Source organism: Toxorhynchites rutilus, chromosome 1 (genome assembly GCF_029784135.1).
Source record: "Toxorhynchites rutilus septentrionalis strain SRP chromosome 1, ASM2978413v1, whole genome shotgun sequence".
In the NCBI taxonomy this organism is placed as follows: Eukaryota; Metazoa; Arthropoda; class Insecta; order Diptera; family Culicidae; genus Toxorhynchites; species Toxorhynchites rutilus.
In genome coordinates, this window is record NC_073744.1 from 39459961 (window position 1) to 39487727 (window position 27767).

Genomic DNA, 27767 nt, shown 5'->3' on the forward strand with positions numbered 1-27767 from the left:
TCAACATTTTGCCTAATCATCAAACGGTATGCATAGAAGATCAGTGAGCTGGCGACATGAAGTGGCATGCAGTCTTGAATAACCGAGCCAAAGCGTTGCATTTGTACCCGCTATTGTAGACCGTGTTAGCAAAACGCATTCCGGAGTGTAAAAATGCATGAAACTTTCAAATTTGCAAAAGCGCAAACGAGTATAAAAGTACCAGCAGTTTGCATCTATTTTGCAATGCCTATTCCCCAGGCTCCATGGTTCTGAAGTTCTGAAGGGAAACATACCGATTTGCAAAAGCCCGAACGAGTACGAAAGTATCCGCTGCTTGCATCTACTTTGCAATGCCAGTTTCCCCTGGCTCCATGGTTATGAAGTCTGTTTAAGGGAAATATTCCGATTTGCAAAAGCGCAAACGAGTACAGAAGTACCCGCTGCTTGTATCCATTTTGCAATGCCGATTTCCCCAGGCTCCATGGTTTTGAAGTCTGTGTTAGGGAATCATCCATTCATTCCTACGATGGTACCTCAATTGCTGTTCAATTATAACTGAGTGGATTTCCGAGCGGCGCTCGCTTATATACCGATTGGTGATTGCAATAGCCTGTTTTGAAAGCAATTTTAAGGCTATTAAAACAAGTTTTTGGATCAAAAAGTAACAAGCATATAATGCGTAGACATTTTATCTTTCGAAAGAAGTGTTTATCATACCATTTGTTCAGTTGTTTAGGGGCTATTAACGCTCAAAATCTCGGTCTCCGGCGTAACGCTTTCGTTTTCGAAACTTTGATTTTACACCCCGGTATAGAAATGAAAGACGTAGTCCTACGTCAAAACTATAATTGTATTGATATAAACAGAATTTTATTTGATTGATTTTCATGCCGTGAAACGCTATGACTTTGGAATAACATTTCATTGAGTGGTTTCTATATCTGTTTCGATGATGTTGTCTGGCATCAGTGTCGAAAAAATAACGATGCTTTCACCAATGCAAACAAAACCATTGCGGAAAATTGAAAAATGTAAAATTCAACTTTCAAAACACTAGCTCGAGTTTTACGATGTTTTCCACTATACATTGCGACGGCAGATGAAAATTTAATATTTGGTGAGTAATCGTTTAGATTTTGGTTAATATTACTTGGTGGGAAGTGTGTGCAAACCATCATTTTCTTCACACTGTTTCGCAAAATTATTGATTTTCGGGCGAGGGGTAAGGGAGGGAGATGAAAGAAAAGAGCGCCATTGTGGCAGCCATTTATGGCTAGCTTCCACCTTCACCATAATTCGAACGAAAAGAAAGAAAATCAAATGTGCTTATTTTTTCAAATGCCATTGAATTCATTATTATTCAATCAAATGGAAGGGATACAGTGAGAAGCGATCCGTATGAATGAAACATGTCCATTCGTCAAAGCAGCTCATGAGCCCGTGATATTCGTGTCAGGGATGCCGGGAGATTTTTTCATGGTACGAAAAAATGTCTTCAAATGTCTTCATAATCATATCAGAGGAAACTAAAATTCAAAACTTACTTTTGAACAAATTTTTATAGTTTATTCAATGTTTATTCTAATTGGCATTATTATATAACAAATTTCAACATTTTTTGTGCCATTTTAAATAAACAATGCTTCAACTTATATTATATTCTAGAGTGTTGGCATTGGTAACTACCATACACTGCATGATTTTCATATGTGTGTGTGCAAGCGCTGAGCGTAAATCAAAGGTTTTGTATTTTCCAAGTGTCAAGTTTCTATAAGACCAGTTATATTTTTCCGTTTCAACTTACCTTGACCTTTACCTTTGACCTTACCTTACCTTTATATACCCTCAGTTCTTCCACAAAAACGGAACTATGATAACTCAATTTGTTTATTTCTGCTTTGCAGATTTGGTTGTAACTCAAACCATATCCATAAAACTAATTATTGAAATTACATGTGACCGGAAAACCTTCGAATTCTCGAGCGCAAATGAACTAATGTCTTTCAGAGACAATATGTATTCAGACCGCTGGAAGTTCTCCAGACTTGAAGTAAAAGTCGCTTTGTTGTAGAATTTTTTGTGGATTTTCTGCTTGATCAAATTGAAAATCCATCCCATCAAATATTGCTCAATTATGTGACGAATCCTCAAGGATACGGTAAGAAGGAGAGAGCTCCACGTAAATCGAAGCTCTCTGACCAGAATAAGCGGGGAATAACTAGAACAGGTTCGAATACCCCAAATCCGCTTATGCAAACGAAGCAATATTTCAATTTAAATGTTTCTCGGGTGGCAATTCGTCTAGTTTTGGTAAAAAATCCTCACATAAAGAGGGTTTAAAAGGTTAGCGTTCCTCATCTTACATCATCTCACATCGGAAGATGTCTGAGTTTTGCCAAAGCTCACATGAACCGACAGTGGGACATGATATGTTGTGACAAAAAATGTTTCCAAAAGAATACATTTTGCTATATACCATAACGAAAAGTTCTTCAATGTTTAGGTTATCTTCACTGACGAAAAAAGTTCCATTAGGATAGTACTGATGGTTTCAGCAGGTACTGGCGTGATTTACGGAGGAAAGAACAATATTCTTCAACCAGGAATTTTGGTGGAGGCTCGTGCATGGTTTGAGCGGGATTCTGTGCAACCGGAAAGCTCAAGACAGCTTTCATATCATTCAAGGATTACATGCATGTTCTGGAATCCTCTCTCCTGCCGTTTTTGCGTGGATATCGTTACAAAAAATTCACAATCCAGCTACTATTCATACCAGTAAGGAAACTAGGCAATGGATGAAGGACCAAAAACTTATCTTTTAGACTGGTCGGCTCACTCTCCAGAATTGAATCCTGTTAAAAATTTTAGGAGGATCCTTGTACGCAAAATCTACACTGAGCGGAAACGGTACACCACGATTGAAGAGCTCAAGGTCGCAATTTCGGAAACATGGAAAAATAGCGAGAAATTCGTTTAGCAGCATTTGGTAAATAGTATTCCTACACGAATTTTCCAGGTTATTAGCCGAAATGGCAAGGTTTCCATTTATTGACATGTAAATTAGCCGATCGTTTTGAATTTTTCATTATAATCCTTATGCATTTTGAAATGGTCTTATAGAAACTGGACAGTTGAAAATATCATATTTAAGCAAAATTAGTAAACAAACAACTCTTTTGAACGAAATTGACCTTAAATAAACTTTATTCTAAGCATTCAATATTTTATGAATGTATCTTGTTGAAATTCTAACTGTTGGTGTTGCAACGAAATAGAATCAGGGTGGTCTTATAGAAGTTGAACAGAGTGTATGTGAATAATTTGTTTTTGAGTCCAAGGCAAATGTATCAATAGACATCAAAAACTTTTCACTCAGTATCCTTGAGCAGATTCCGACTCAACATAATAATTGATAGCCCTGGTTTTTCACCGACTCAAATTTACTACGTGGTTGGCCACGGCCTTGCAACGGATCAACTTTTTTGTCATGGGCTTAAGCCGTCATAATTTTTTTGTCCATCGTTGGCCTTTGACTTACAGCTGCCTTTCATCCCAAAGCACACATGTTCTGTGTTGTTCAGGTCTGATTCGGGAAAAATTCTCAGAAGTGGTATGTGAAAATTATATCACCACGACTAACGACTACTATTCTTCAGACAACCCGAAACATTGTTTGATTGAAAAAAAGTTATCATGAAGTCGGTCCTTTTCAGGGTTATCATCAATTACTATTAAAGAAATAATTCTCAAACTTCAGTTATCGATTGTGTATCGTGATTCAAATAAATAATGAAAAAACATTCAGAATTTTCAGTGTTTAACAAATTCAGCTAAATGCAGTTAGCTCTTGACCAACATTGTACAAATAAAAAAGCTGCTATACATTTGAGAGAAAGAATATCGCAATAACTTTCAATCATTATCTAAGCAAGACATTTCTTCCAATAAGTGGGACCATTAAGTGTCTCATCCATCATAAAAAGAACCGTACAATTTCAACCGATTGTATTATGGGCTCATGTCTGCGTTATTTGCTTTTCCATCGCAAATATACAATCGAAGCACTATAAAACACATCACTAAGATAAACTCAAGTCATCAAGGGGAACATTGTCCGATGGTTACTTTTATTTCCAGTTCGACATCTGCTACAAATCCATCAAACAGAGATAAAATTCTCACATATGACTCGCGCGTAAACTCTTCTTCAAACCTCCTCGTCCATAGGAAACTATCAAACTAGCATTCCTAACTTTGCTAACACCCTTGTTCCCGCCAGAGAAAAACTTTTCCCGAAATTCACAACCGTATGATAAAGTTGCCCTTCCCGGCAACCAGCTATCCAGCCAGGACAGATTCATGCGCGAAGTCATAAAACAAATTGCACCCTTTTCCACCCGCCAGCGGAGTAGGTTACGAAAAGTTTTCGGTCTCGTTGGTGGTTTATAAGCCCAAAAATTATATTTCATGCTTCACTTGCTCTGTTGTTGGGTTCAAGAAAAGTGCGGAGAAAATGGAGGCATGCGATTTCCGGCAGCCGGCAGTTTCGTAGGTGAACTTTTCGAGTCATCTGGGGTGTGGGGTGGTGGCTTCAGTTATTCAATGAATTTACTTTTATTACGTTTTGTTTTTGTTTTGTACAACAACGTTCGTTTGCTGAGCCGTAATAATTCTTCGATTCATCAGTTTGTAGCTTTGATGTTGTGGTTTCATTCTAGTTTCTCGATTTTTCACTTTAGGTTTTTTTTTTTCTTTCATTTTTTTTTTGCTTGCATGCAGTCATTCATTGCGAGGACGTTAATCCTAGTAAGTAACCCACGATTGATCAATGTAGTCTGTAGCAATAGTGGTGTTATCCAAATTTACACACACAACTGAACCCGAACTATGTAGGAAAATCAGCCTTATGGGCACCCTACACGATCAAAATTATTGACAATAAGTATCTTCAATATCGTGACAGCTATGCTTTCGACATCTGATCTCACCTCAATCAATATTTTGCCACCTTACACGGTCAATATCGCTCACAACCCGAGACAACGAAAGTATCCGCGATGACTAGTTTGGGATCCAAAATATTCTCCATCAGATTAGCAGGGTCATGGGCAATTTTCAATTGGTAAAATTTGAATGAAAATATCTACTTGGTATTATTTAATTACTTGAAGCACGTACTTCTAACCCTAGCTTAACCTTTCCTCTGAGTTTTCCGATATTCCTGTCAAAACTTTTTTATTATAATACTAGCTGACCCGACGAGCTTCGTCCCGCCCAAAAATAGATTTTTTGATTTGAATACTTTCAAACATCCACGTTTTCTTACTAAGTGAACGTTAGTGAGTCCAATCACTGAACTCTTCATTGATTGATTGACCCTTTGACCCTTTACAATTTCCTTTTACTATAAATTGTCTAATACTTCTACAAAAATTCGTCTTTATAATATAAAATTATTTTCAGACACAATTATCGTTCAAGATTCTTCAAGCATTTGGAAATAACATGTTTCTCCGTTGCATGGAATACATGTTTGATACAGAGAATATTACAAAATAAAGACAGCTCAAATCTGACCATTCCTTCCTCGGGTTTAGGGCACACCAACACATTTGGCCTACCATTTTCGTTTATATAGATAGAAGATATAGGAATGCGTTATTCCGTATGAAAATCCTTTTCCACTTTCGTACAAAAATCAACTTCGTTAGCGCAAACATCAAATGGACTAACAACGCTTAGTTGTAGAACATATGCTTAATTGTAGAACATATGGGAATTCAATTTTCCGAATTTTCCGATTTTTCTCTCCGCGATCTACGGGAAGAGACGAATACAGCGAAATATAGATGACTCAAATTGAACCATTCTTTCCTCGGGTTTTGCGCTTACCAACACATTTGGCCTTCCATTTTTTATTTATATAGATATAAGATATGGAAATGCAATATTTCGCCTGAAAATCCATTTCCACTTACGAACAAAGATCAATTTCGATAGCGCAAACGTCGAATGGACTAACAACGCTTATTATGATGTAATTTTCGAACATATGGGAATTCAATTTTCCGAATGTTCCGACCTTCCTTCAGGATTTTTCGAAAATTTTCCGATTTTTCTCTCCACTATATTGATCTACGGGAACAGACGAATACAACAAAATAAAGAAGGCTAAAATCGGACCATCCCTTCTTCGGGTTTTCCGCTTACCAACAGATTTTGCCTTACATTTTTATTTATATAGATAACGTCAATTTCAGACACAATTTTTGTATGGAATTTTATCACCACTGGCAGAAAAAAAGTGATTTGCATTCACATAAAATTTGATTCGGCAAAGTCAATTTTCATTCATAATTTACACTTTAAAATTCATTTTTTTCTTCTCAATAACACATCATAATACTCACTTCACAAATACAGACTGTTCCTTTCAATTCCAGAGATACCAGATTTTTTTAGTTTGCGAAAATATGTGCAAGTTATATTATATGCAAGCAAAGGTTTTTATTCTGTAAACTAACTGACCCGGCGAACTTCGTCCCGCCGAGATTATTGTTTTGATATGAATTCTTTAGAACAAATTTCTAAACTTTTTCTCATCATAACATTGTTCTATGGGCAGAATACAACAAATACGACAAAATGGAAACGGCTCAAAAGGGCCTTTCCTTCTTCGGATTTTGCGATTAGCAACACATTTGGCCTTCCTTTTTTATTTATATAGATAGGAATGCGTTATTCCGCCTAAAAACCATTTTCACCTTCAAACAGATCGATTTCGTTAGCGCAAACATCGAATGGACTAACAACGCTCATCATGATGTAATTTTCGAACATATGGGTATTCAATTTGACGAGTTTTCCGAACTTCTTTCAGAGTTTTCCGGAAATTTTCCTATTTTTCTATCCGCTATATTAATCTATGGGCCAAGACAAATACAACAAAATAAAGACGACTCAAATCGGACCGTTCCTTCTTCAGCTTTTGCGCTTAGCAACGCATTTGGCCTTCCATTCTTATTTATATAGATATAGAAGATAGAAGATATAGGAGTGCGTTATTTCACCTGAAAATCGATTTCCACTTTCAAACAAAGATCAATTTCTATAGCGCAAACATCGAGTGGATCGACAACGCTTATCATGATGTAATTTTAAAACATATGGGAAATCAATTTTCGGTACTTTCGTGTTAGCGTCACGGGAGCCGAAATACAATAGATAGCATTTTTATTGTTCGCACTGGCATTCAAATATTATTTGTATTGTTGTTGCCTTGTTGTATGCAGTGTTTGGTCATTTTTTAGTGCTACGAAAATGCGTATTTGGGATTTGGGGTTGTTAAGTATAAACGCCACTGGAGCGCAATTTTCATTATGAATTAGTTTTTCTTAACACTTTCGACGCCCCGTCACCCAGATATGGGTGACACTTTCCTCGTTCAAATTGAGTAGGATTTTTAGAAGGAATTTGATATAATAGCCACCTAAATGTAACTATAGGATATGAAGAAAGACGGGTGAGTAATGTCGGGGACATAACCGGAGTGACGTAGGACTATACAAAGGGGACAGCTTTTGTTAAATATATATTTTAAATATATTGTTTTATTTTCTTCTACTACGCGAATACCTACCTATCTACCTGAAAAATGGATTAGTTTACTGTTTACTCTTTATGAATATGTTGATGGTTCTGAAAAGAACCTTTGGTGTTGTGTTTTTGTTATCACTCGATATTCCCATCTTGTTCGGTTAAACCTTCCTGTTTAGCTATTGCGTTTGCCACTCGCCACAGCTTTCACAGTTGGAAAATTTCGTCCCATCCAGCTTGTGACATGTTGTTCAGTAAATTACATTTAGTGCGACGTGCCGGAGAAACACTTTGCCACTCACTGAAACTAATTGTTGCCTTGATGAGCGCCGAACCGAAGCTGCTCTGTTCTTGATGCGGGTTTTCTGATTGTCGTGAGCAGCTTGCAAGCCAACTCGAGCACTCCGACGGTCGAAACTCTATAATCGCTGTTAGGTATATTGGTGCTCCGGGACCAATCCGTTCGGCCTAGTTACCCTTGCGGAGCAATCAGTGAATGCGACCAACAGGGAACTGGAGACCTGCACGGTTCGAGTGAGACTTTGCCTTTCCCTTAACTTGTCCTCCTTTGTTACGTCCACGATGCCGATGCCGTACAACCACACGGGTTTACGGTTTGAAAGAAAATAAGATATTTTTTTGGGGTCCGCGTGTTTAATACTCTAGCGGTACACACTCACAGGATAGAGACAAATCGGTAGACTCAGCCAGAGGGGCGAGTCCAACGAGACGAACGAATGAGCGTTAAAAGGGAGCGATGGCAAAAAAATACATTCATTACGATTTGTTCGCTCGTTGGATTCACATGCAGGCTAAAAAGGGTCCTTTTCAGGATCACAAAATTATCTTCAATCTAAAGAGTTTATTGTTTTGTTATTTACAGTATATTACATTCAATGGCACGTCGCATTACCACCACTCAGTATCGGATTGGAGGTAATTTTAACCTGTAAGTGAACATTTGCGATGACAGTGGTACAGTGTCGACCTTCAATGTGGGGTCATAATTTGGACCCCGAACTCTATGTTTACAAAAATGTCCAACTAAATATGTCGCATTACTGGTCCGTCCAATTAGCTAAATGTCGAGATAAGTGTAAATTACTGTACTTTCAATCTAGAAGCAATTTAAAAATTGGTGAAAATCAATAAGCTCAGAACAACTGCCAAATTCACATACTAATCATATCCTGGCAAACAAATTATGAAAAAATCAATTTGTGTTTTATTATTATTTTGGATATTGTTTTAGAAAGCATTGAACTGTGTTTCCTAAACTCTTTTTTGGAAGGTTTAATGGTCCTGAAAAGCGCCTTGTTTTATGGAATGGTTCCAATTTATAAAACTTAGTACTCGTGGTTTTGAAAAAAAACCATTTCGAACGCCCTCGATGCCGCCTTGTTCTGGATTTGCCACCAAAGCAGTGTGTATAAAGAACAAACTTTTTTCTTCTGCTACCTGATGCCGTTTTGCGATTGCGTTTGCCACTCGCCACTCGCTGCTACTGCCTGTTGTCTTGATGTCCTCCGAACCGAATGTGTTCTGTTCCGAATGCGGGTTTTCTTATCGTCGCGAGCAGCTTTACCAGCTAACTCGATTACTTCGGCGGCCGAAACTATATAACGCCGGCTAGGTGGACTGGTGCACTGGTACTAACGCGCTCGGCCTAGCTACCCTTGCGGGGAACTCCAGATCAACACGGTTCGAGCGGGATTTTGCCTTTCCCTTCACTTTTCCTCCTTTACCATGTCCAGACATGGCTGCTTGGGTTGGTTTGTTGATGTGTTGTGATGCGAACCGATGTGGTGTACGGTTTGAATGAGATTGATCGTTACGGCAGCGGAGCGGGGATTTTAAGCTGACTGGCTGGCTCGAGAATTACGCATGTGTGAGACTGCGACCAATGTTTCGTTCATTTTTTTCTTTTTCCTTTCCAATCGTGGTTCATTCTATTTCGCTGCTGCTCTGGTTGCCCGTTTTGGTCGGTTCGATTTGAGGAGCACAAAATGGACCAATCAAAAATGGGCACATAGTGCATTTTGACAATGCTTGATATTTCACAATTATTCAATTATTTACCTCAAGAAAAATGAAATGTTATTCGTTATGATAGATGCGTAGATATATTTCCTATCAATTGATGCAAAAATCTTTGCGATCTATTGAGAAATGCTCGAGTTATAAGCGTTCCAAATCTTGCATTTTGTCCTACTTGTTCAGTGCCTATATTTCCATTTCACCCCCTATATCTTCCGGTTAGACGTAGTCCTACGTAAAAAAATAATCAAATCATAACCATAATATTATACTGTTTATACTATACTTTTTATTAATTTATAGTACGGATGGTTTGTACTGCAGTTTTTTGCAAAACCCCTATAATATGACTTTGGCATTGGTGTTATTGTCATCAATTCGTCTTCAATTGAAAACAAACATAACTAGATCATGTAAAAGTTATCTATAAACTAAGTTTGATCTTCATTTAATAATTTAATCGCAAGTTGGGCTCTGCAAGAAACTCAAAAACGTCGCGTTGGGCGTCGAACGTGTTAATTAAATTTATTCTGAGGTCAACGTGATGGGGACGTAGTCCCCCTCATTCGAGGATAAGGAACAGAGGCGGCCCTAAGCCGCCGAGGTGACGCAATCCGAGTCGGCCGCCGACCCGCCGGCGGTCTTTCGCAAACAAATCTGTGTTCCATCGATTGTCCGGTTAGTTTGAAACATAGGAGACGATCCTTTTGTTTTATCCAACCGAGCGCTAACGAGCGTCGGACGGCATACGTTTGCCCGGTTAAATTTTGCTTTGAAATATAGCTGAAAATTGCGCTCCTGTGGTGTTCATACTTAAATACCGCAAATCATAAAATCGCATTTTCGTAACAATAAAAAATGACAAAACACTACAAACAAATACAAAAGATATCTGAGTGCCAGTGTGTACAATAAAATTGTTATCTATAGTATTTCGGCTCCGGTGACGCTAAAACGAAAATACCCAATTTATCTTACTCCAGAGTTTTCCGAAAATTTTCCGATTTTTCTCTTCATAACATTGATCTACGGGCAGAGACGAATACAAAAAAAAGATGGACCAAATCGGAAGTTATCGTCCGGGTTTCGCGCTATTAACATATTTGGCCTTACATTTTTATTTATGTAGATAGAAGATATAGGAGTGCGTCATTTGACCTGAAAATCCATTTCCACTTTCAAACAAAGATCAATTTCGATAGCGCAAACATTGAATGGACCGACAACGCTTATCATGATGTCAAAATAAAGATGGCTCAAATCGGACGATTCCTTCTTCGGGTTTCGCGCTTAGCAACACATTTGGCCTTAAATTTTATTTATATAGATAAGACTATGACAGTAGAACCCCGATTATCCGCGAGCGGGTGATCCACCGTGCGGATTATTCGCGACTGCAAGTTCCACCGTAAATCGATAGGCCTTTCCAGAATTTATCAGAGTGTCCTGCTCTTTTGTTTTGGTCATGGCTTTTACATTATTTAGCTATTGGTGTACACGACCTTATAGATGGATAGTTTAATGATTTCTATATTGATAAAACACAGTTTTTATGTTGGAACATTTTTTTTCGTGTTTGCACCTCTTTTTTGGTCCTTTAAGGTGAAGGTGGAACGAAGCCACGAATGGCTGCCACAATGGCACTCACTTCTTACATCTCCCTCCCTCACCCCTCGCCCGATATGCAAAAAAAAATTAATAATTTTGTGAAACAGTGTGTAGAAAATGATCGTTTTCGCACACTTCATATTAAGTGATATCAACCAAACTCTAATCGATTACTCACAAGATATTAAATTTTCATCTGCCGTCACAATTTATAACGTCGGAAAACTCGAGCGAGTACTCCGAAAGTAAAATTTTCATTTTTCAATTTTCCGCAATGGTTTTGTTTGTATTGGTGAAAGCATCGTTATTTTTCCGACACTGATGCCAGACAACATCATCGAAACAGCTACGAAAACCACTAAATTCCTGAGTCATAGATGAAACGTTAGATCATGATCATGAAAATCAATAAAATAAAATTGTGTTGATATCAATACAATCATTATTTTTACCTTTGATGGCTCTATAATGTAGGTTCTAGCAACTTGAAAATTGGTTAAGAAAATTGTATTGCAGAGCTTGGAATACTGCAACGGCTGCCTTTGATGTGAAAAATAGTAAACGGAAAAGTATTACATTCAGTCGAAATGCCTCCTTGCTACTTTTATGCCCTGGAACATTTTTTCAGTCTCTAGTCCCGAGGCATGAGAAGCGTTGACCTTTCTGACGGTAGAAACAGCTAAAAATAAACTATTTTGTGTATTAATTGTATAATCTGGATTTGTTTAAATTTACCTGTTCGTATCAGTTTTCTGCGATATTGTACATCCAAGCCATCGATATGCATGAAACAATCTGGACTGTAAAGCGAGCAATGTTTTTAGTATTGCTGTTTGGGTCCTGTTCGAAGAATCGAAGCCATTTCTTCCGAATGGCCACATGCCTCGGGAATCGATGAAACAATAATTTGTGGGATATGTTTTCATAAGTCTAGTTGAACGCAAGCCCGGGCATCAATGACCGAACGCTCACGCATCCGGGTGCCACACATCGAGCCATAGAGTTGTCTGAAAATGGAAATAGTTCTATATATATAGAAATCTCGTGTCACGAAGTTCGTGGTCGAACTCCTTCGAAACGGCTCAACCGATTGCAATGAAATTAGGCGGAAAAAAATTGTTAGGCATGAGAATAAGTCGTAAACTATTCATGATACCGCTAGGATACCGATTACCGTATATTTAGCCAATTAGTGTGACCCTATATAGAAAAAAAAGATTTTTTCTGAATATTGTTTTTGTTGTATTTTTTTTTTAAATTTAACTTCAAAACATACATCAAACCACAAATTTTCACTCTTTAACTCCCATTCCCTTTTTTTCCATCGTGATTTAAATATTTTTATAAACAATATCTAAATAATACATTTATCCGCCGTTCGATTTTCAAACAAAACGAATTGATTCACGTTGTTAGATGAAAAATGTCGCTACGTCTGCTTCATTGAACCAGCATCCACATATGCCCAAGTAACCTCAATTAGCCTAAAGCCTCTAGCATCACCGGCGAGTAGGAAGCCTCATTGAATAAGCATAATGAATTATTGAAATTCATCAAATCACACATTCTACCAACACCAATTTGAGAGCATGTGATCCAATGCAATTTTGCGAACATTCACACTGAAGACCAGCATTTTCACTGATTTGTTCAGTCAGAGTGGACCAAGTTTATTTTTAATACAGTCATAAAGTGCACATTTTACACTAACGGGTTCAAGCACATTTCAACCTATTACCTTCAAGAAAAAAAATTGTTGGTTTTAATTCGGCGCTTGTAATATGTTTAAATTCAATATACAAATGATTGACACATAGTCCACTCTGTATGCACATGATATAGAACCATTTCGCCATGGTGAATGGTACATGGTCCGCTCTGACTGCATACTATGAGGGGTTTTCGTTGATCAATCATAACAATTTCTATCAATTATTCTTGCTGTATGCGTGATTTTCTAAATCTGATAAATGTGGTATGTATCTTTCATAATGCTTAACCAAGTGTAATCAATAACTCAAAATTTTCAATTTTGCTACTTGGTCCCCTCTGACTTAACACCGACCATATGATGATCTAACACGGTCAGGAAAACTTTATTCCACATTGTTAAGAGCTGTGTCAACAATATATGGTCGACATGTACGCGAAGGAAAGAGCGACCGACTGCGATTCCTACTCTTGCGAGACACTATCGTGAGCAACGCCAATACAGTCTTTGTTATTGTCATGTCAAAACGCAATTAATTTTAATGATAAAAATGGTTATGGATTTTCAGGTGGAATCAGCAAGCTTTTGAAACAAATTAAAATTAACTCTAACGTAACAAAAAATGTGTTCTATTTAAAAGGTTTAGGTAAAAGGTTAATAAAAAAGATTCAACAAATGTGATGCTAAGTGCAAAACTCGAAAAAGGAAACGTCCGATTTAATTTTTTTGTATTTGTTTCTGCCCATAAAGCAATGTTAAGGCAAAAAAATCAGATTTTTTCGAATGTTTTCATATCAAAAATCTATTTGAGGCGGGACGAAGTTCACCGGGTCAGCTAGCTTTATATATATTCCTTCGCAATCGAGCCGCCGTAAAAAGTCCAAAAGCAGCACAGAAACAACACATTCTGGGTACTAGTTCCGTTATTTTAATTTTAATGCTTCACTAACTCCTCCATCTCACGTAGGGGAGAGTGTGGTCACCCTAATGAACATGCCCAATTCCTATTTCCACATTCCACAAATTCCCGTTCTTCGGAGAATATTGTAGTTCAGCTTATTGTAGTTCAAGATAGTAGGCGGTTTTTATTATCAAACTAGCGGCCCGTCCCATGTTTTCCCAAGTTTCCCGCATATTCATTGAAACAAATGAGCCCTGGTGTTTGGTTTGTTCAAATTGATTATTCAATCTTTCCACTTAAACGCGCTGGAAAAGGGAGTTGTATGTATGTAGTATGTATGCATGTCTTCTATCTCTCTGTCTCTCTGTCTCTCTTTTCTCTCTCAGAAAATTTTAAAATTACCTTTTAGCCTCGAGGAAGCCTGTTGACTGACTGGCTAGAGCGAGAATAGAATTTAAATTTTCTTCTTACTATTATAGAGGTTTGAAACACCAAAGTTCATTTTCCTCTTACCTTGAAAAGTCCAATGAGGATAGCAAAACTAACTCTCTCGTAACCTTTGAAAGAACGATTTTTAAAGTTATTTAATGGCATATTCATTCTACAGTTTTGCATTTTTATTATTATTTGTAGGACAACCTATTTAAGTAGCATTGTGAGAAACATATCAGCCATTTCTCCATCAAGGGGGGACCCCGATCTGGAAAATCGAAAAAATCGAATTTTTGTTTTTTGCATTTTTGAGTACTTATGCCCTAGGAAATGTTATCCCAAAAGTATTTTTCGTAAAAATGGATTATCTGAAGCGTTACATAACCGTTTTTCATATTCCTGTATTCCATTTTTTTGAGCTTCTAAACAACGATTTTTCATGTAAAATAACTTATTTTTAAAAAAGACCGCCATTTTGGCATTTTTTTCGAATTTTCAAAAACTATGCAACGCATCAGGTACTGCCTTAAAGCTTCAAAATATTCATTGGAATTTGTTCTACGACACCCCGTTGCTTCTGTACTACGGATCCAGCTGTCAACAGTGTTATAATTATTATTCGTGCATTAAAAAAATGGAAAATACAACTTCATATAAACCTTAAACAATAACCAAAATACCCGAACAAACCTAATTATTTTTGAAATCAGTACTGGTGCTAAGGCCACAAAACGTTATGGAATTTGTTGAAAAAAATCCTTGAGCGTTAATTTGGAAAATTTTTAGCAGAAAATTTCAAAATTTTACTTCGGGGTGAAATTGATAAATCTATGTTTTTCAGGATTTTCTAGCGTCATACGCACAAAAATGTATACAAAATCTATTATTTCTTCACATACGGTCATTTGAATGAGATTTGAACACTGATCTGTAGGTCATCCGGAGACCATTCCGGTTATCCTAATGTGAAATCCTTGAAATTGTCACCAATAAGCTAGTTTTGCCAAACCAAGACGTTCGATATGTCGCATGATGGGATTCGGTTCTGGTCATGCGTCGTGCTGTTTTTGTAAAATAGTATGTTTTTTACTTGTTTGAATAGTAATTACAAGTATTTGAATGCTTATTCAACTCATCAAGTATCGGCTAGAAGTGGATTAATATGTTTAGCGTCTATAAATATTGTTTTGATTTGTTGAAAATAAGCCAGTTGATGTGCAAGAATGAAAGCTGGTAGAGCTATTGGCGTTTACGGGACGATCCTACTTTCATGATGAAGGTGAGATTTACAGAATTCGTTTGCATCTCGTTCCCGTTGGGAGACTTGCACACCAAACCCGTCGAGCGCGATTATGTGACCGATGATGTCAAAAATGGTGTCCCAACGTTGAAGGATTTGGGCGTGAATTTGACACTGATCAGTATACAATAATTAAGTTTTATTTGGTGACTTATCGTGTCTTCTATCACATTGGTTCCACTATAGTATGTGAAACTTTAATTCATTAACTAGGGCTCGCATAGAAGTATACAAATAACACCTGGTACATTTTTTTGCTCTTTATTATAGAGACTTTAAGCCGTAGGTTGGTTCGTCTCTCACCTGGTATATAAGTTACTAATTTTCTACTGTTTTGCTCGCCGGATTAGATTAATTCGCTAAAGTACCGTCGATGGGGATGAGAATGGGTATAAGCTTGATGTGTAAATACATCAAATTTTGATAAATTACTAAACCATAACTATTTGTATTACAGTAAAGTATTATGCACTGGAAGTAGTGAAAATATATCTCCTCCTAAACGGTTCACAGCTTTCAAAAATATTTGCAATACTTGTCTAGATATCACTAACTGCAATTTCTTTCGATTTGATCCAATCTCACCCCGGTGCTACAAAGAACACGGTACCGTCATCCGGGGGCAAATTGATCAAACGTATTGATGAAAACAAACATAAATTTTCAGAGCAATTTAGTTTAATTTAATTTTAAAATTTTTTGATCTGACATGTTCAAGCATCATCTGAAGGTTCTTTTTGCCAATGGCTATCAACGAATAAATTGCATAAAAACAATATTTTTCTAAATAGCATTTTCGTTTTCATTTTCAACTATGGTAAAGAACCAGCTTTCATTCTTGCACATCACCTGGTGGAACCAATCGATCATTTCCGACAACTTGTACCGGCGTAGACCAACAGTCTGATAGATTTGGTCTGGCTGTCCGGGCAACATTCGAACAGTATTGCTGTTTGTCGGTGCGCTTGGACCACAATGGCATGTCGCGGAGAGATCTTCCTGGTACATACCTAATGGGCGGAATATGACCGCCTCGAGGAACTCACAAACCGCAAGTTCACATATTTACTCTTGTGAGTACCTCCGAGGAGAAAATTTTTGTCGATTAGATTTGTGACATAAGTTGAATTTTGTCACTGTTCACTTTAATCGATTTACGTGTTGGCTACTCATGCATTTGCAGATTTTCAGCTGATTTTCTTCAACATTTCATTGACATGCAACAAAGCAAGCTGTTCACTGATAATTCTCTTTCTCTTTGTGTGTTAACAAAACATGCTCTCTGTTTATTTACACCGCGCTTTTGGACACGAATTTTTTAAGCGCTTTTATTTATAATGAGAATTGAAAATAGTACATTTTCCATTATTAGAAAAAAGGTTGAAAATCGAAGATTTTTAAGTGAGGAGGTAAAGTGGTCACCTGTTGGGGGCAAAGTGGTCACTCGTACATATCACGCTAGAAGAGATAGATTTATGGGTGTTTTCTTGGTCAAATTTGTTTAAATCATTATTGAAATAGTAGGTACATGTATGAAATGAGCTAGACATATTCACCTAGAATCGTAATTGAAATTTTCTCATACGTACAAAAACGTAGTAGGAAACACATAACGGTTTTCAAAATGAGGCTTGGTTTTGGATGGGGTGGCTTATTTTTCCTGGGTCAAAACCACAAAAGGGACCACTTTAAGAGCAGAAGGTGATAAGTTATATCAGCTTTTAAAAACAGAACATTGTCAGTAGTAATCCTCCACTGACCACTTTGCCCCCCCAAACAACGAAATGCGATATATGCAAAATTATCGCTGAAATTGAACAAAATATCTGTTTACCTCCCCTAGAATATGTGAACAGTCGTCCAAACTAATGATTTGTCGCAAATATCAGATAAAATAAACTAAATTTCATTAGAAATTCCTTACAGTCGAAGCGCACAAAACTATGGCCGAATAGCTACCGAGAAGGTCTACAAGGCAAAATGACTGAAAAACACGTTCTATCGACGTATACAAGGCTTCTGTAAAGTTTTGGCCAGATCTAGCTGAGGTCCACTACAACCATGAGACACTCCAGTGGTATGGTTATACGAAAATATTCTAAACCTACTCGATTATCCCTAAAAATATTGACAGCATATTTAGTAATAGGCAAACAGAAGCTAGGAAGAGAGTAAACTCGGGATACAGCAGAAATGATCATTTTATGAGGGAGTCAACTCTCATGGCCAACCATTTGAGTATTAAAAAATAAAAAATCACAACTTCGTCAAAACAACACTATGTAACTATATTATTAATATTGGTTTACTAAAACAATAGCAATACTAAAAATATAGGGGAAATGAGGTTAAAATGAACAGGATTGGTAAAATGAACCAGTGTTCAAACTTCGATAGTTTAACTATAAACAAATTGATACTTATTCAGTATCCTATTCTTAGAACATTTGAAGCTGTTTAAGAGACCTTGTTATGCATGAAACTGTTAAATGTAAAAAAAATAATATAAACAGAAATTCCTCTCGCGGTAGGCCATTTTGATGTAATTTTGTGAGCATCGTATTTAAGGAATTTCCATTGAAATTTAAATTATTCGACCTGATATCTTCGACAAATCTTCAGTTTGGACAACTATTCACATATTCAATGAGAGGTAAAAAGATATTGTATTTGGTTTCAGTGTTTAATTCGCATTCGAAATTACTTTGTTGTTTGGGGCAAAATGAGCCACCACTGAATAACGACTAACATCAAAATCTACCTTTTCAAATCTTGCTTTCCAAGGGGTTCCTTTTATGGCCTTGACCCTGAAAAAATATGCCACCTCGACCAAAAACAAACCTCAATATGTGAAGCGTTATGTGTTTCTTACTACTTTTTCTCACGTATGAGTAAATGCTAATTACTACTCTAGGTGAATAAGCTCAGATTCATTCATACATGTACCTACTATTTCAATAATGATTTAAACAAATTCAGATAAGGAACAACGTATAATTCTATCCCATTTAACATGATATGTGTAATTGTTTATTTCACGGCACGGTATTGAATTAAAGAGACTTTAAACTCAGAGAGTTCATTCGTCTCTTTTCCCAGAGACGAATGAACTCTCAGAGTTTAAAGTCTCTCTAATTCAATACCTTCCTTCCTTCCTTCGTCTCTTTTATTTCACCACCACCATGTAATCATTTAAACCGCACGATAAAAAATGCTCGATTTTACATCTTATTTTGTTTTAATGAAAAATGTATAATTTTTATTTTTTATAATAAAAACCGTTTGATATCTTGAACAACAGTTAGTTAAGCTATAATATTCTTCGAAGAACGGAAATTGTAGCAGTATGTGGACGAAGTAAATGGGCATATTCTTTAGGGTGTTCATTTTAACCGCTTTTCCCCTACATTGGTAAATGCAATAAACAATCTTTATTTCGATAGACCGAAATCCAGCATTCCATCAAAACTATCTTAAAATAGAGTTAATGCGTCAATATTTCAACTGGATCGAGCTTCAATTCAACTGTTCTCAAATTTGCAACTATATCATCGTGTTATTATCTAATCAATCTTCACAAAACAGCATTAATATCATGAGCAGATTAGTGATGAGCCACTGAGACATTAACAGCGCAGCCGCCGAGAGTCCGTGTTTGTCTTCACTTGGACTCGCCAATTTCATTCACTATTTTCAATGGCTATCCCACTCGCACTGATGCCGCTTGTCGTTGCGTAATTCTCGCGTCAATGATGTCATCCACACACACCACACTCTTGTCGATGACTAAATTTTCTCGACATCCAGCCACACCCCATCTATGGTGTCCATCAGCGATGATTTGGGATCGATTTCCAGCGGAACGATGGTGCGCTCGTTAACCGTGAACCGGAGTCGGCTCAGCAGTTGAGCGATTCCGAATTTGACCTCCAGCAGAGCAAATCTCATTCCGATGCAGTTTCGGGGCCCATCGCCGAACGGTAGGAAGCTGTGGCTGTGACGAGCACTGATCCCCTCCGACGTAAACCGATCAGGATCGAAACGGGACGGTTCTGGGTAGATTTGCGGATCGTTGTGAATCGCATACACCGGTATCATCACCATTGTGCCCTTCTCAATGGTGACATCGGGTGAGCTGATGTGGTGTGGTTGATTTGCAACGCGCATCAAATTTCCCAGCGGTGGATATCGGCGAAGGGTTTCTACAAAAAAAAACAGACATTTTTTAATTGCTTCAAAATGGGATTATCAAAACTCACCATTAACAACCTGCTCCACATACGTCATTTCTTTAAGTCCCTCATAAGTAATATGACCACCGTGAGCCGCCAAAACGCGCTTTATTTCCTCACGCGTCTTCTCTTGAATGGCTGGATTATTGGCCAACTCAAAAAGAGCGAAAGACAAAGCCGTAGACGAAGTTTCGAAACCGGCGAAAAAGAACAAAAAAGCTTGAGCGGCGACTTCATCCATCGTAAGCTTGTCAAAGGACTCCTCAACTTCTTCCTCGACCGTTCCTTTATTCTTCAATTGTATCAGAAGTTGCAGGAAGTCGGGACGCATAATGTTATTTTTCTCTCGATATTCTACCGTGCTGTGCACAACGTCCATAAAAAAGGCCGTCACTCCCGGAGGGGTCTGAGTTAACCTCAGTTTCCGTGACAATTTCCTATAGCTGAGAGTGAAAAAAATCCGCATCATTTGTGCCAGGTTGGGTTTGAACATCTGATCACCGATAGTCAGCAACTTCGAGCCCTCGTTCTTCAATGAATTACACTCCAGCCCAAAAGCACACGATCCAATCACGTCACAGGTAAATCTTTGCGCCATAGCCTTCACATCCGCCGGTTGCTTCCCCTCTGCATATTTGTCAAAACTGTGCAAAAACTCATCGCCAATTTCTCTGATTGTCAGGAACATGTTCTTAATCTTGCCGGATGTGAATGTAGGACTTAATTTGTTCCTTAGAAAACGCCACCTCTCGCCCTCGATCGCAAACAGATGCGCCGAAAGTGGGTCGTCCCGTGTGTTCACGTACATTCCTCGGTCATGAAAACTGTTGAAATCTTTCACCAGAACCTGCTTCACTAGATCCAAGTCGCACAACAGCAGCACGGGCTGCACAAACATGTACAACCCAACGGCGCCAGCGGTGTCTTTGAACTGTTTATAAATGTCATCCATTAGCTGGGTGGAATGCCGCGTGCGACCAATACCCTGCAGAGATCCCATTGGTAAGCGTCCCGGAACGTAGGGCACATTGCGATCCGCCCAGTATGAATACTTATGCCGGATGTAAATGTACAGCAGTGCAACTGCTGGGAGCAACAAGAAGAGCAATGTATTTAACCAACCCATCGCGAAAAGAACTGCGATCGCTTCGGAAGTCGAGGGAGAACTGACACTCGCGTATGTCCGGTTGCGCGAGAGAGTTACCTACGACGTTGATTCAGTCCTGGAGTGAATCCAGATGCGGATGGGAGAGCGACCAACAATAAGAATAAATTTTATCGACATTCATTTTAAGACACAAGAAAATATGACCACGATGAGCAATGCGAAAAAAGCGAAAGTCCTCCATTGGTAAGGCAAGCAGATAGTATCCAAATGCCACCTTGCGTGCAAGATTGCGTACATCTCATTCGTTTCGCGCACGCTTCGGTTGTCACGCATGTGATAACCTTGAAAATGGACGTCATCTGTTGTTCTCGTGCTGCTCTCTTCTTATGAATATGTTGTCTATGATGATTAAATTATATGGGGGGCTCAGAAGGAAAGAGGTGTAAGTGACTTCATCGATATCATCTCATCAACTTTTTCTTTAGTTGTTTACAACTTGCAACAATTGCAACAACGTTCACATTTCAGTTTGCTATAGTGCAATTCCAAATGAAATCGTCCAGTTTTTAACCCTTTCGCTACGAGCGTCGTCGATAGACGACATCCGCGTGACGACCAGTGTGTACGAGCGTCGTCATTAGACGACACGAGGGTGATACTGCACATCTATCACACCAGCGCGATATGTATACTTTTCGGCGCAGTGCTCCGTACAGCGGTAGCACTCCGGCGGAGCACACTGCCGTATTGAAATGGTTAAAAACATGTATTTTTTATTGTGGGTGTGATTGTAGAATTTGAAAGCATACTTCCATGAAAAATACGTTGTATCTAAATAAATGCAGTGTATATTAGTGTGCAAATGGATGTATGGGAAAAAAGTGACCCTCGAATTTTCAAAGCGAACTAGATTAAAAATGTTGATTCCCACGAAAAACTACCCTATGCAAAATATCAGCTCAATCGGACTTCATTTACTAGTGTCGCACAGCGGTTAAAGTATGAATTTGATGCCATATTGTCTCCAAATCGAGATCTACTGTCATCTCGAAAAAAAATTTTTGTCAAAAATCGACACTCTGGGACTTAGTCGTTTTCTCGGAATACGAGGCAAAACGTATGGTTTTGGATGCCGATGAAAATCGTCATATTGATTTTTCATACGGGACTCTCTAGGAAATGTTGATTTGCACGATAAAATACCTCTGCAAAATATTGGCTCATACGGACTTAATTTACTATTGTCGCAGATCTCAAAATTTTAGTTTTTTTGCAAATCGAAAAATCACCCAAAGTTTTTTGATGCCAAATGTCTTAGAATTGCATGAAAGGTCGAGATTTACTGTTATCTCAAAAAATTTTTTTGACAGAAATTGAATTCTCGGCACTTGGTCGTTCTTGTTTGAAAAGTCGATTTTTGACGAAATTTTTTTTTCGTGATATCAGTAAATCTCTACGTTTCATGCAAATCTAAGACATTTGGCATCAAAAAACTTTTTTTGAAAACTAAACTTTTGAGATCTGCGACAATAGTAAATGAAGTCCATATGAGCCAATATTTTGCATAGGGTGTTTTATCGTGCAAATCAACATTTCGCAGCAAGTTCCGAATTATTTTTATTGGCACTTAAAACCATGCGTTTTGTCTCGTATTCCGAAAAAAAGTCCCAGAGTGTCGATTTTAGACAAAAATTTTTTTTCGAGATGACACTAGATCTCGACATGCAATTTGCAGACATTTGGCATCAAAAAAAATTTTTTTTTTTTTGAAAACCTCGATTCCCCCCTTGGGTGATTTATCGGTTTTCAAAAAACTCAAACTTTGACCGCTGTGCGACACTAGTAAATGAAGTCCGATTGAGCTGATATTTTGCATAGGGTAGTTTTCGAGATGGCCATTTTCATTGGCACTCTAGTGTATATTTATATTCCATAATTTTGGATACTCTTCCATATCTAGTGATCCCCGATAACCGTTCGATTATTCGATTAATCGATTACTCCTACAGAAATCGAATATTAATCGAACGAATACTGCGTAACCAATGATCGAAGCGAACGAACAATTTACATCGATTAATCGATCCAAACCCAGAGAAAAGAAATCGTACGGCCGCTGCAGTTTTATCCTGAAAATCAGTCATCTTCGACCTCTCCCTTAACTGGTAAACGAAGCTCAATGCCGTCAACGCGAATTGAGCTTTGTTTACGAGTTTAGGGGAACGTAAAAGAAAATAATTGATTTCAGGGGGGATGAACACTTTTTTTGATTCCAGATGGCTTTCTAGCAAATGAGAAATATTAGTCTCTCAATGTGACGATTAATCGATTAATCGATTATTTGGGGCAATTAATTGTATCGAATAACAAACTACTGAAAAGTATTCGATTAGCAGATGAACGATTAATTTCAAAAATTGGGGATCACTATCCATATCCGCCATATCCGCACTAGCACAAAAATAACCCATATGTACCCTGGTAGCGCACTTTGCTACTTTAATTTGCAATATCTAAAATAAGCATTTTTTATTATTATTTTTTCAATTTTTTCATATAAAATATAAACGGCATGATCCGTAAATTTTTAAAGATGTATCTAAAAGGACATTACATCTCATTACCTTTAGTTTCTCAATCACTGACACGGTTAAGAAACGTTTTTCAGATGAACGTTTCTTACCGTTTTTCGGAAACAGTCTACAACACGAGAAAACTTTTGTTGCAATCCATTATGGTATATTATACACTCTATAAGAAAGATTGTTCGACTGATGAACGATGTTTGAATCTGATTAAATTTATATAATATACAGAGGTACCTTAAAGATACCTGACTTCAGGTATATTCTAGGCATAACTTAATCAACTTAATTGTTTTTGTACCCATAAGCCCCGGTCGAATCAACGAGGTTTATTTGCGTTGTTGGGATTTCAATTCTACATTGAAAACTGTTCGTCTTTTGATTGTGCGGAACACGAATAATATGATAAAAGCTTGTATTAAGATAAAAAAGGATTTTTTTTAATATCGCTACGTTTTGTATTAACCCACATTTTTTCAAATGTTTTTCAACGTAACTCATAAACATATGGTTTTACCATAATAATGTAATTGGAAAAGTGTTTTGAAAATTATAAGAAAATTCATAAAATTTCATGAACATGACGGTATAACACGACAAACATATTAAAAGAGCCTATTTACTATAAAAAAGACAATAAATTAGAAATATTTTTTTTAAATATCTCGAGAATTTTACCGCTAAATTATTAACGGCAGATAATGTCGATGAAGAGAATCGATCAAAACCGACAGGTCCTATTGAAAATTTACGCGTGAATTGCTCTATTGCATCCGATAGATTAGGTTCTGACCTATCTTCCACATTGTCAAATACAGCTGGGAATGTGTTTGCAGCTAAGTTATGACCAAAGAAAGAGAGTCGATGTAGAGAAATCGATGATGTCATTTGCACCCCTTTCATTTTGACTTTTTTGTACGATGAGACCATTCTGGAAAAAGGCTGTCAAAAGTCTTCTCTCGCCCAACGTTACCTTTTTCGAAGTTGGGTGTGTTTTGAGGAGTTGTCCACAATATTGATCCGGATTGAACATTTTCATTTGAATCCTTTTTTTCAAAACGTTTATTTATCAGACTCGATTACTTATCATCTATCGTTTACCAAGTCAAATTTCATCTTGAAATGAAACTTATTTGCTATATGATTGAGACCTAGGTCACGCGAAGTCAATCAAATTTATTATTCAAGCTCATTTTGCTCGAAAAAAAAATTCACACATGCTGTCAAATGCTTCTCCTAAAAAAGAAACAAACTTTTTTTTGTAACTCGGGCTTTGTTTGTTTACCTTTATTCACCGTGCCAGAAATGAAGTAAATGTTATAATTTGTGTTATTCGTATTTTTATTTGATTTAATGAAAGAGAAAAGTTCAAATAAGATAATTCTAGCATTCAGAATAATAAAAACCTAACATTCTGTGAGAAGTAAATGACAACCAATTCAATTCTATCCGCATGAAACAGGTGTAAGGCATTCATCGACGGCCGAGAAGAGATGAACGATGATCCGGATGGAAACATCGACCAAATAAAAATAATTTCAAATTTAGGCCCATTTTGAAAAATTTGTTGCTGTGTTTTGTTCGTTTCATTCTGTTGTGAGTTACAGGGTGTTAACAATGGAAGTCAATGAAGAGAAAATTCGATGCATTTTACAGGGCGCTGATATTGTAAATAGTATTGATGGTACCGGTATTGTAACAACCTATTACGTGCAATTTTGTTTCCGTCGATTCCGTTCTGAAATTGTTGATGTAGAAGATGCACCTCGCACAAGCACAGGTCGTCGTTGAAAATTTGAATAAAATCACAGAAAAAATCAAAGTTGACCGGCATATTAGAAGACATCGTCCAGGATCTAAATATCGACCATAGAACAGTTTCAAACCATTTACGCAAAGCTGGGTTCACATAAAGCAGCTCAAACGATAGCAAGTGACCTCCCCAGGCGCCTTGATTTTGCGTCCGTTTGGAGGGCAAGGTTTTGCCTGCTGAACGGAGTGGTATGAAAATCACTTCATTTGAAATGTAAAATATCCAAGACTTATATGATTGTGTTACTTATTGATTTAAAAACATGTTCCAAAAGCTCAGACATTGCTTTGAAATCAAGCTATTGAAATCATAACAATCTAACTCATTGGATGTGGTTCCGTTCAATCATACCACTCCGTTCAGCCGGCATAGAAGTATTAACGTTCAAAACCTTGCTCTCCAGACGTAATACCGGGTACAGAAATGAAAGACGTAGTCCTACGTCAAAACAAAGCAAATTCGAACTACGTTATCTGCTCAGCGCTACAACTCAAGTCTATGTTCACCCGATGGCATTGTTCACAGAGTACCTTTCAAGGAAATGACATCGTAGAGTTAATAACCACGTTTCAATTTGTGTAGAGATATCGTCTTGAAGCTCTTTCGTATTTTGAGACAACTGTTGTTGAAGAGTTCTTGAGTATTAGGTACAAAACAATCCATACAATTGAAACAAACATTCTCTCACGAAGGTCTTATCAATTGCGCTGCTCGTTCGGTTGACATCATTTTATTGTACAAATGCTGTCTCGTAATGAAGTTTGCATGAACATCCAGCAGCCAATATTAGATATCCAGTGAAAGGTAGAATTTAAACACAAAAGATTTTATTACACGCTCTGTTCATTGTTGATTCTGCTCTCACACGAGTCTTTCTATTAGTAACGGCACCGGACCTAGCGGTACCCCTACGGCCGACTTTGGATCACGTCTCAAACGAAGGGGAGTATTCGGGCTGGGTTTGACTCGAAACTTCCGTAAAATTGTAACCAGCGCAGCCTGTACCTGTGTTAGTCCAAAACGCATTCCAATGCAGTATCGGGGCCCCTTTCCGAACGGTAAATACACGTACGGATGTCGATTGGCTCGGTTTGTTGCGTTGAATCGCTCCGGATCGAACCGTTCTGGCTCCGGATAGTGCTCTGGATCATGGTGGATGGCAAAAGTTGGGATGATAACCATCGTATTCGCTGGGAGCTTGAGATCGCTCCCAGGGACTTGATAATCTTGTAATATGTTCCTGTGTAAATCTCCTGGCGGATATTTGCGGAAAGTTTCTGCAGATTATAATAAAATTAGTGCATGGTTCAGCTGGTATTAGTACGAACCTACCATCAATAACCATATTCAGATACTCCACTGAGGAAACTCTTTCGTAGGTAAGCACTCTATCGTCGCATACCCGCATGATTTCGCTCCGCACCTTCTCTTGAATATCTGGGTTCATCGCTAGCTCATGCAGACAGCAGACCAATCCGCTCGCGGAAGTATCGAAACCCGCCCAAAAAAAAAAGAACACCTGAGCAGTAATCTCTTCTATCGTCAAGCTTTCCTCCGGATCGTCACTGTTCTTTAACTGAATCAACAAGTTCAGGAAATCATTCCGCTGAATGTTGTTCTTTTCTCGGTAATCGATCGTACTACGCACAAGTTCCACGAAAAACTTCTCCACATTTGCAATCGTTGGTTTGATCTTGAACATAGCAGATAAACGCTTAAACGACAGCAGTATTGTTAACAACAATAATTTTACTGGCGTCTGATCGGTTATTTCATTGAAAATTTTATGAAGCTCACTATTGTTGTCCCGCAAGCTATTGCATTTTATTCCTAGCGCACACGTCCCAATAACGTCCATCGTGTTCCCGGCCATAATATACTTCATTTCAAGCTCCTGACCACCGTTTGCCGTTGCATCCATCAAATAATTTTCCAACTGATCCTCCACCTCGAGGATAGTCTCGAACATCACTCTAATCTTACTTAAACTGAACATAGGTGCGATTTTCATTCTCAGCAATCGCCACGCTTCACCCTCCAGAAAGAACAAATTCCCCAACAGTGGTTCAAACTCCAAATTAAAGTTTGCACGACCTGGAAAGTTCGCAGAATCCTTCACTAAAATTGACTTCATGAGCTCCGGATCCACCACGATCACTGCCCGCACCATATACGCTATCACACCACCAATCGAAACATTGCGCGCTTTAAATTCATTATACATCCGTTGGTTGGTCTCCTGTATACTCTCCGAATGACCTACGTTCTTATAGTTCCCATAGATCATGTGTGTCTGACCGATGCAGGGAAATCCTTGATTTTCCCAGTAGCGACGACGTTTGTCCAGCACGAGATACAAAACGGCGGCTATTCCCAGCAGTATTGCCACCGCGACTTGAAGACAGCTTACACACGGAATCATAATGAGTGACTATGACTGAGCGTTGCAAGGTGTGTCGTTA

The 27767-nt window shown here is 37.9% G+C and overlaps 3 protein-coding genes across 11 annotated transcripts in view; 1 reads left to right on the forward strand and 2 right to left on the reverse strand.

Annotated features, from left to right (window-relative positions):
- Positions 1–27767, forward strand: part of LOC129773288 (sodium/calcium exchanger 3) — a 352801-nt gene that overhangs the window by 271517 nt on the left and 53517 nt on the right. For 7 of the 8 annotated variants that reach the window (XM_055776890.1, XM_055776900.1, XM_055776893.1 and 4 more), the window contains exon 5: positions 4762–4788. The exons of the other annotated variant lie outside the window; for it this stretch is intronic. In XM_055776890.1, coding sequence (XP_055632865.1) covers positions 4762–4788 — 27 coding nt within the window. The remainder of the gene's footprint in view (positions 1–4761; positions 4789–27767) is intronic. 8 annotated transcript variants of the gene reach the window in all.
- Positions 11431–27614, reverse strand: LOC129773351 (probable cytochrome P450 6a14). 2 transcript variants are annotated; one of them, XM_055776954.1, is made up of 4 exons: positions 26638–27614; positions 26311–26582; positions 11959–12230; positions 11431–11902 (listed from the first exon to the last, which is right to left on the reverse strand). In XM_055776954.1, exons 1-3 carry the CDS (start codon positions 27590–27592, stop codon positions 12192–12194), a joined length of 1266 nt encoding a protein of 421 aa, XP_055632929.1. In that variant the 5' UTR covers positions 27593–27614; the 3' UTR covers positions 11431–11902; positions 11959–12191. The 2 variants fall into 2 exon arrangements, with proteins under 2 accessions (XP_055632929.1, XP_055632924.1); XM_055776949.1 differs by lacking the exons at positions 11431–11902; positions 11959–12230 and having other exon boundaries at positions 26103–26582.
- LOC129773336 (probable cytochrome P450 6a14) lies at positions 18678–20976 on the reverse strand. The gene is made up of 2 exons (XM_055776938.1): positions 19827–20976; positions 18678–19769 (listed from the first exon to the last, which is right to left on the reverse strand). Exons 1-2 carry the CDS (start codon positions 20923–20925, stop codon positions 19354–19356), a joined length of 1515 nt encoding a protein of 504 aa, XP_055632913.1. The 5' UTR covers positions 20926–20976; the 3' UTR covers positions 18678–19353.

Excerpts from the sequence above, each read along its gene's own strand:
- LOC129773336 (XM_055776938.1), bottom strand. The coding sequence starts at position 20,925 with ATGGGTTGGTTAAATACATTGCTCTTCTTGTTGCTCCCAGCAGTTGCA. Across the intron at positions 19,770-19,826 it reads TGTGGAGCAGGTTGTTAATG|AAACCCTTCGCCGATATCCA; the intron begins GTGAGTTTTGAT and ends TTTTTTTTGTAG.
- LOC129773351 (XM_055776949.1), bottom strand. The coding sequence starts at position 27,592 with ATGATCTATGGGAACTATAAGAACGTAGGTCATTCGGAGAGTATACAG. Across the intron at positions 26,583-26,637 it reads TCTGAATATGGTTATTGATG|AAACTTTCCGCAAATATCCG; the intron begins GTAGGTTCGTAC and ends TATAATCTGCAG.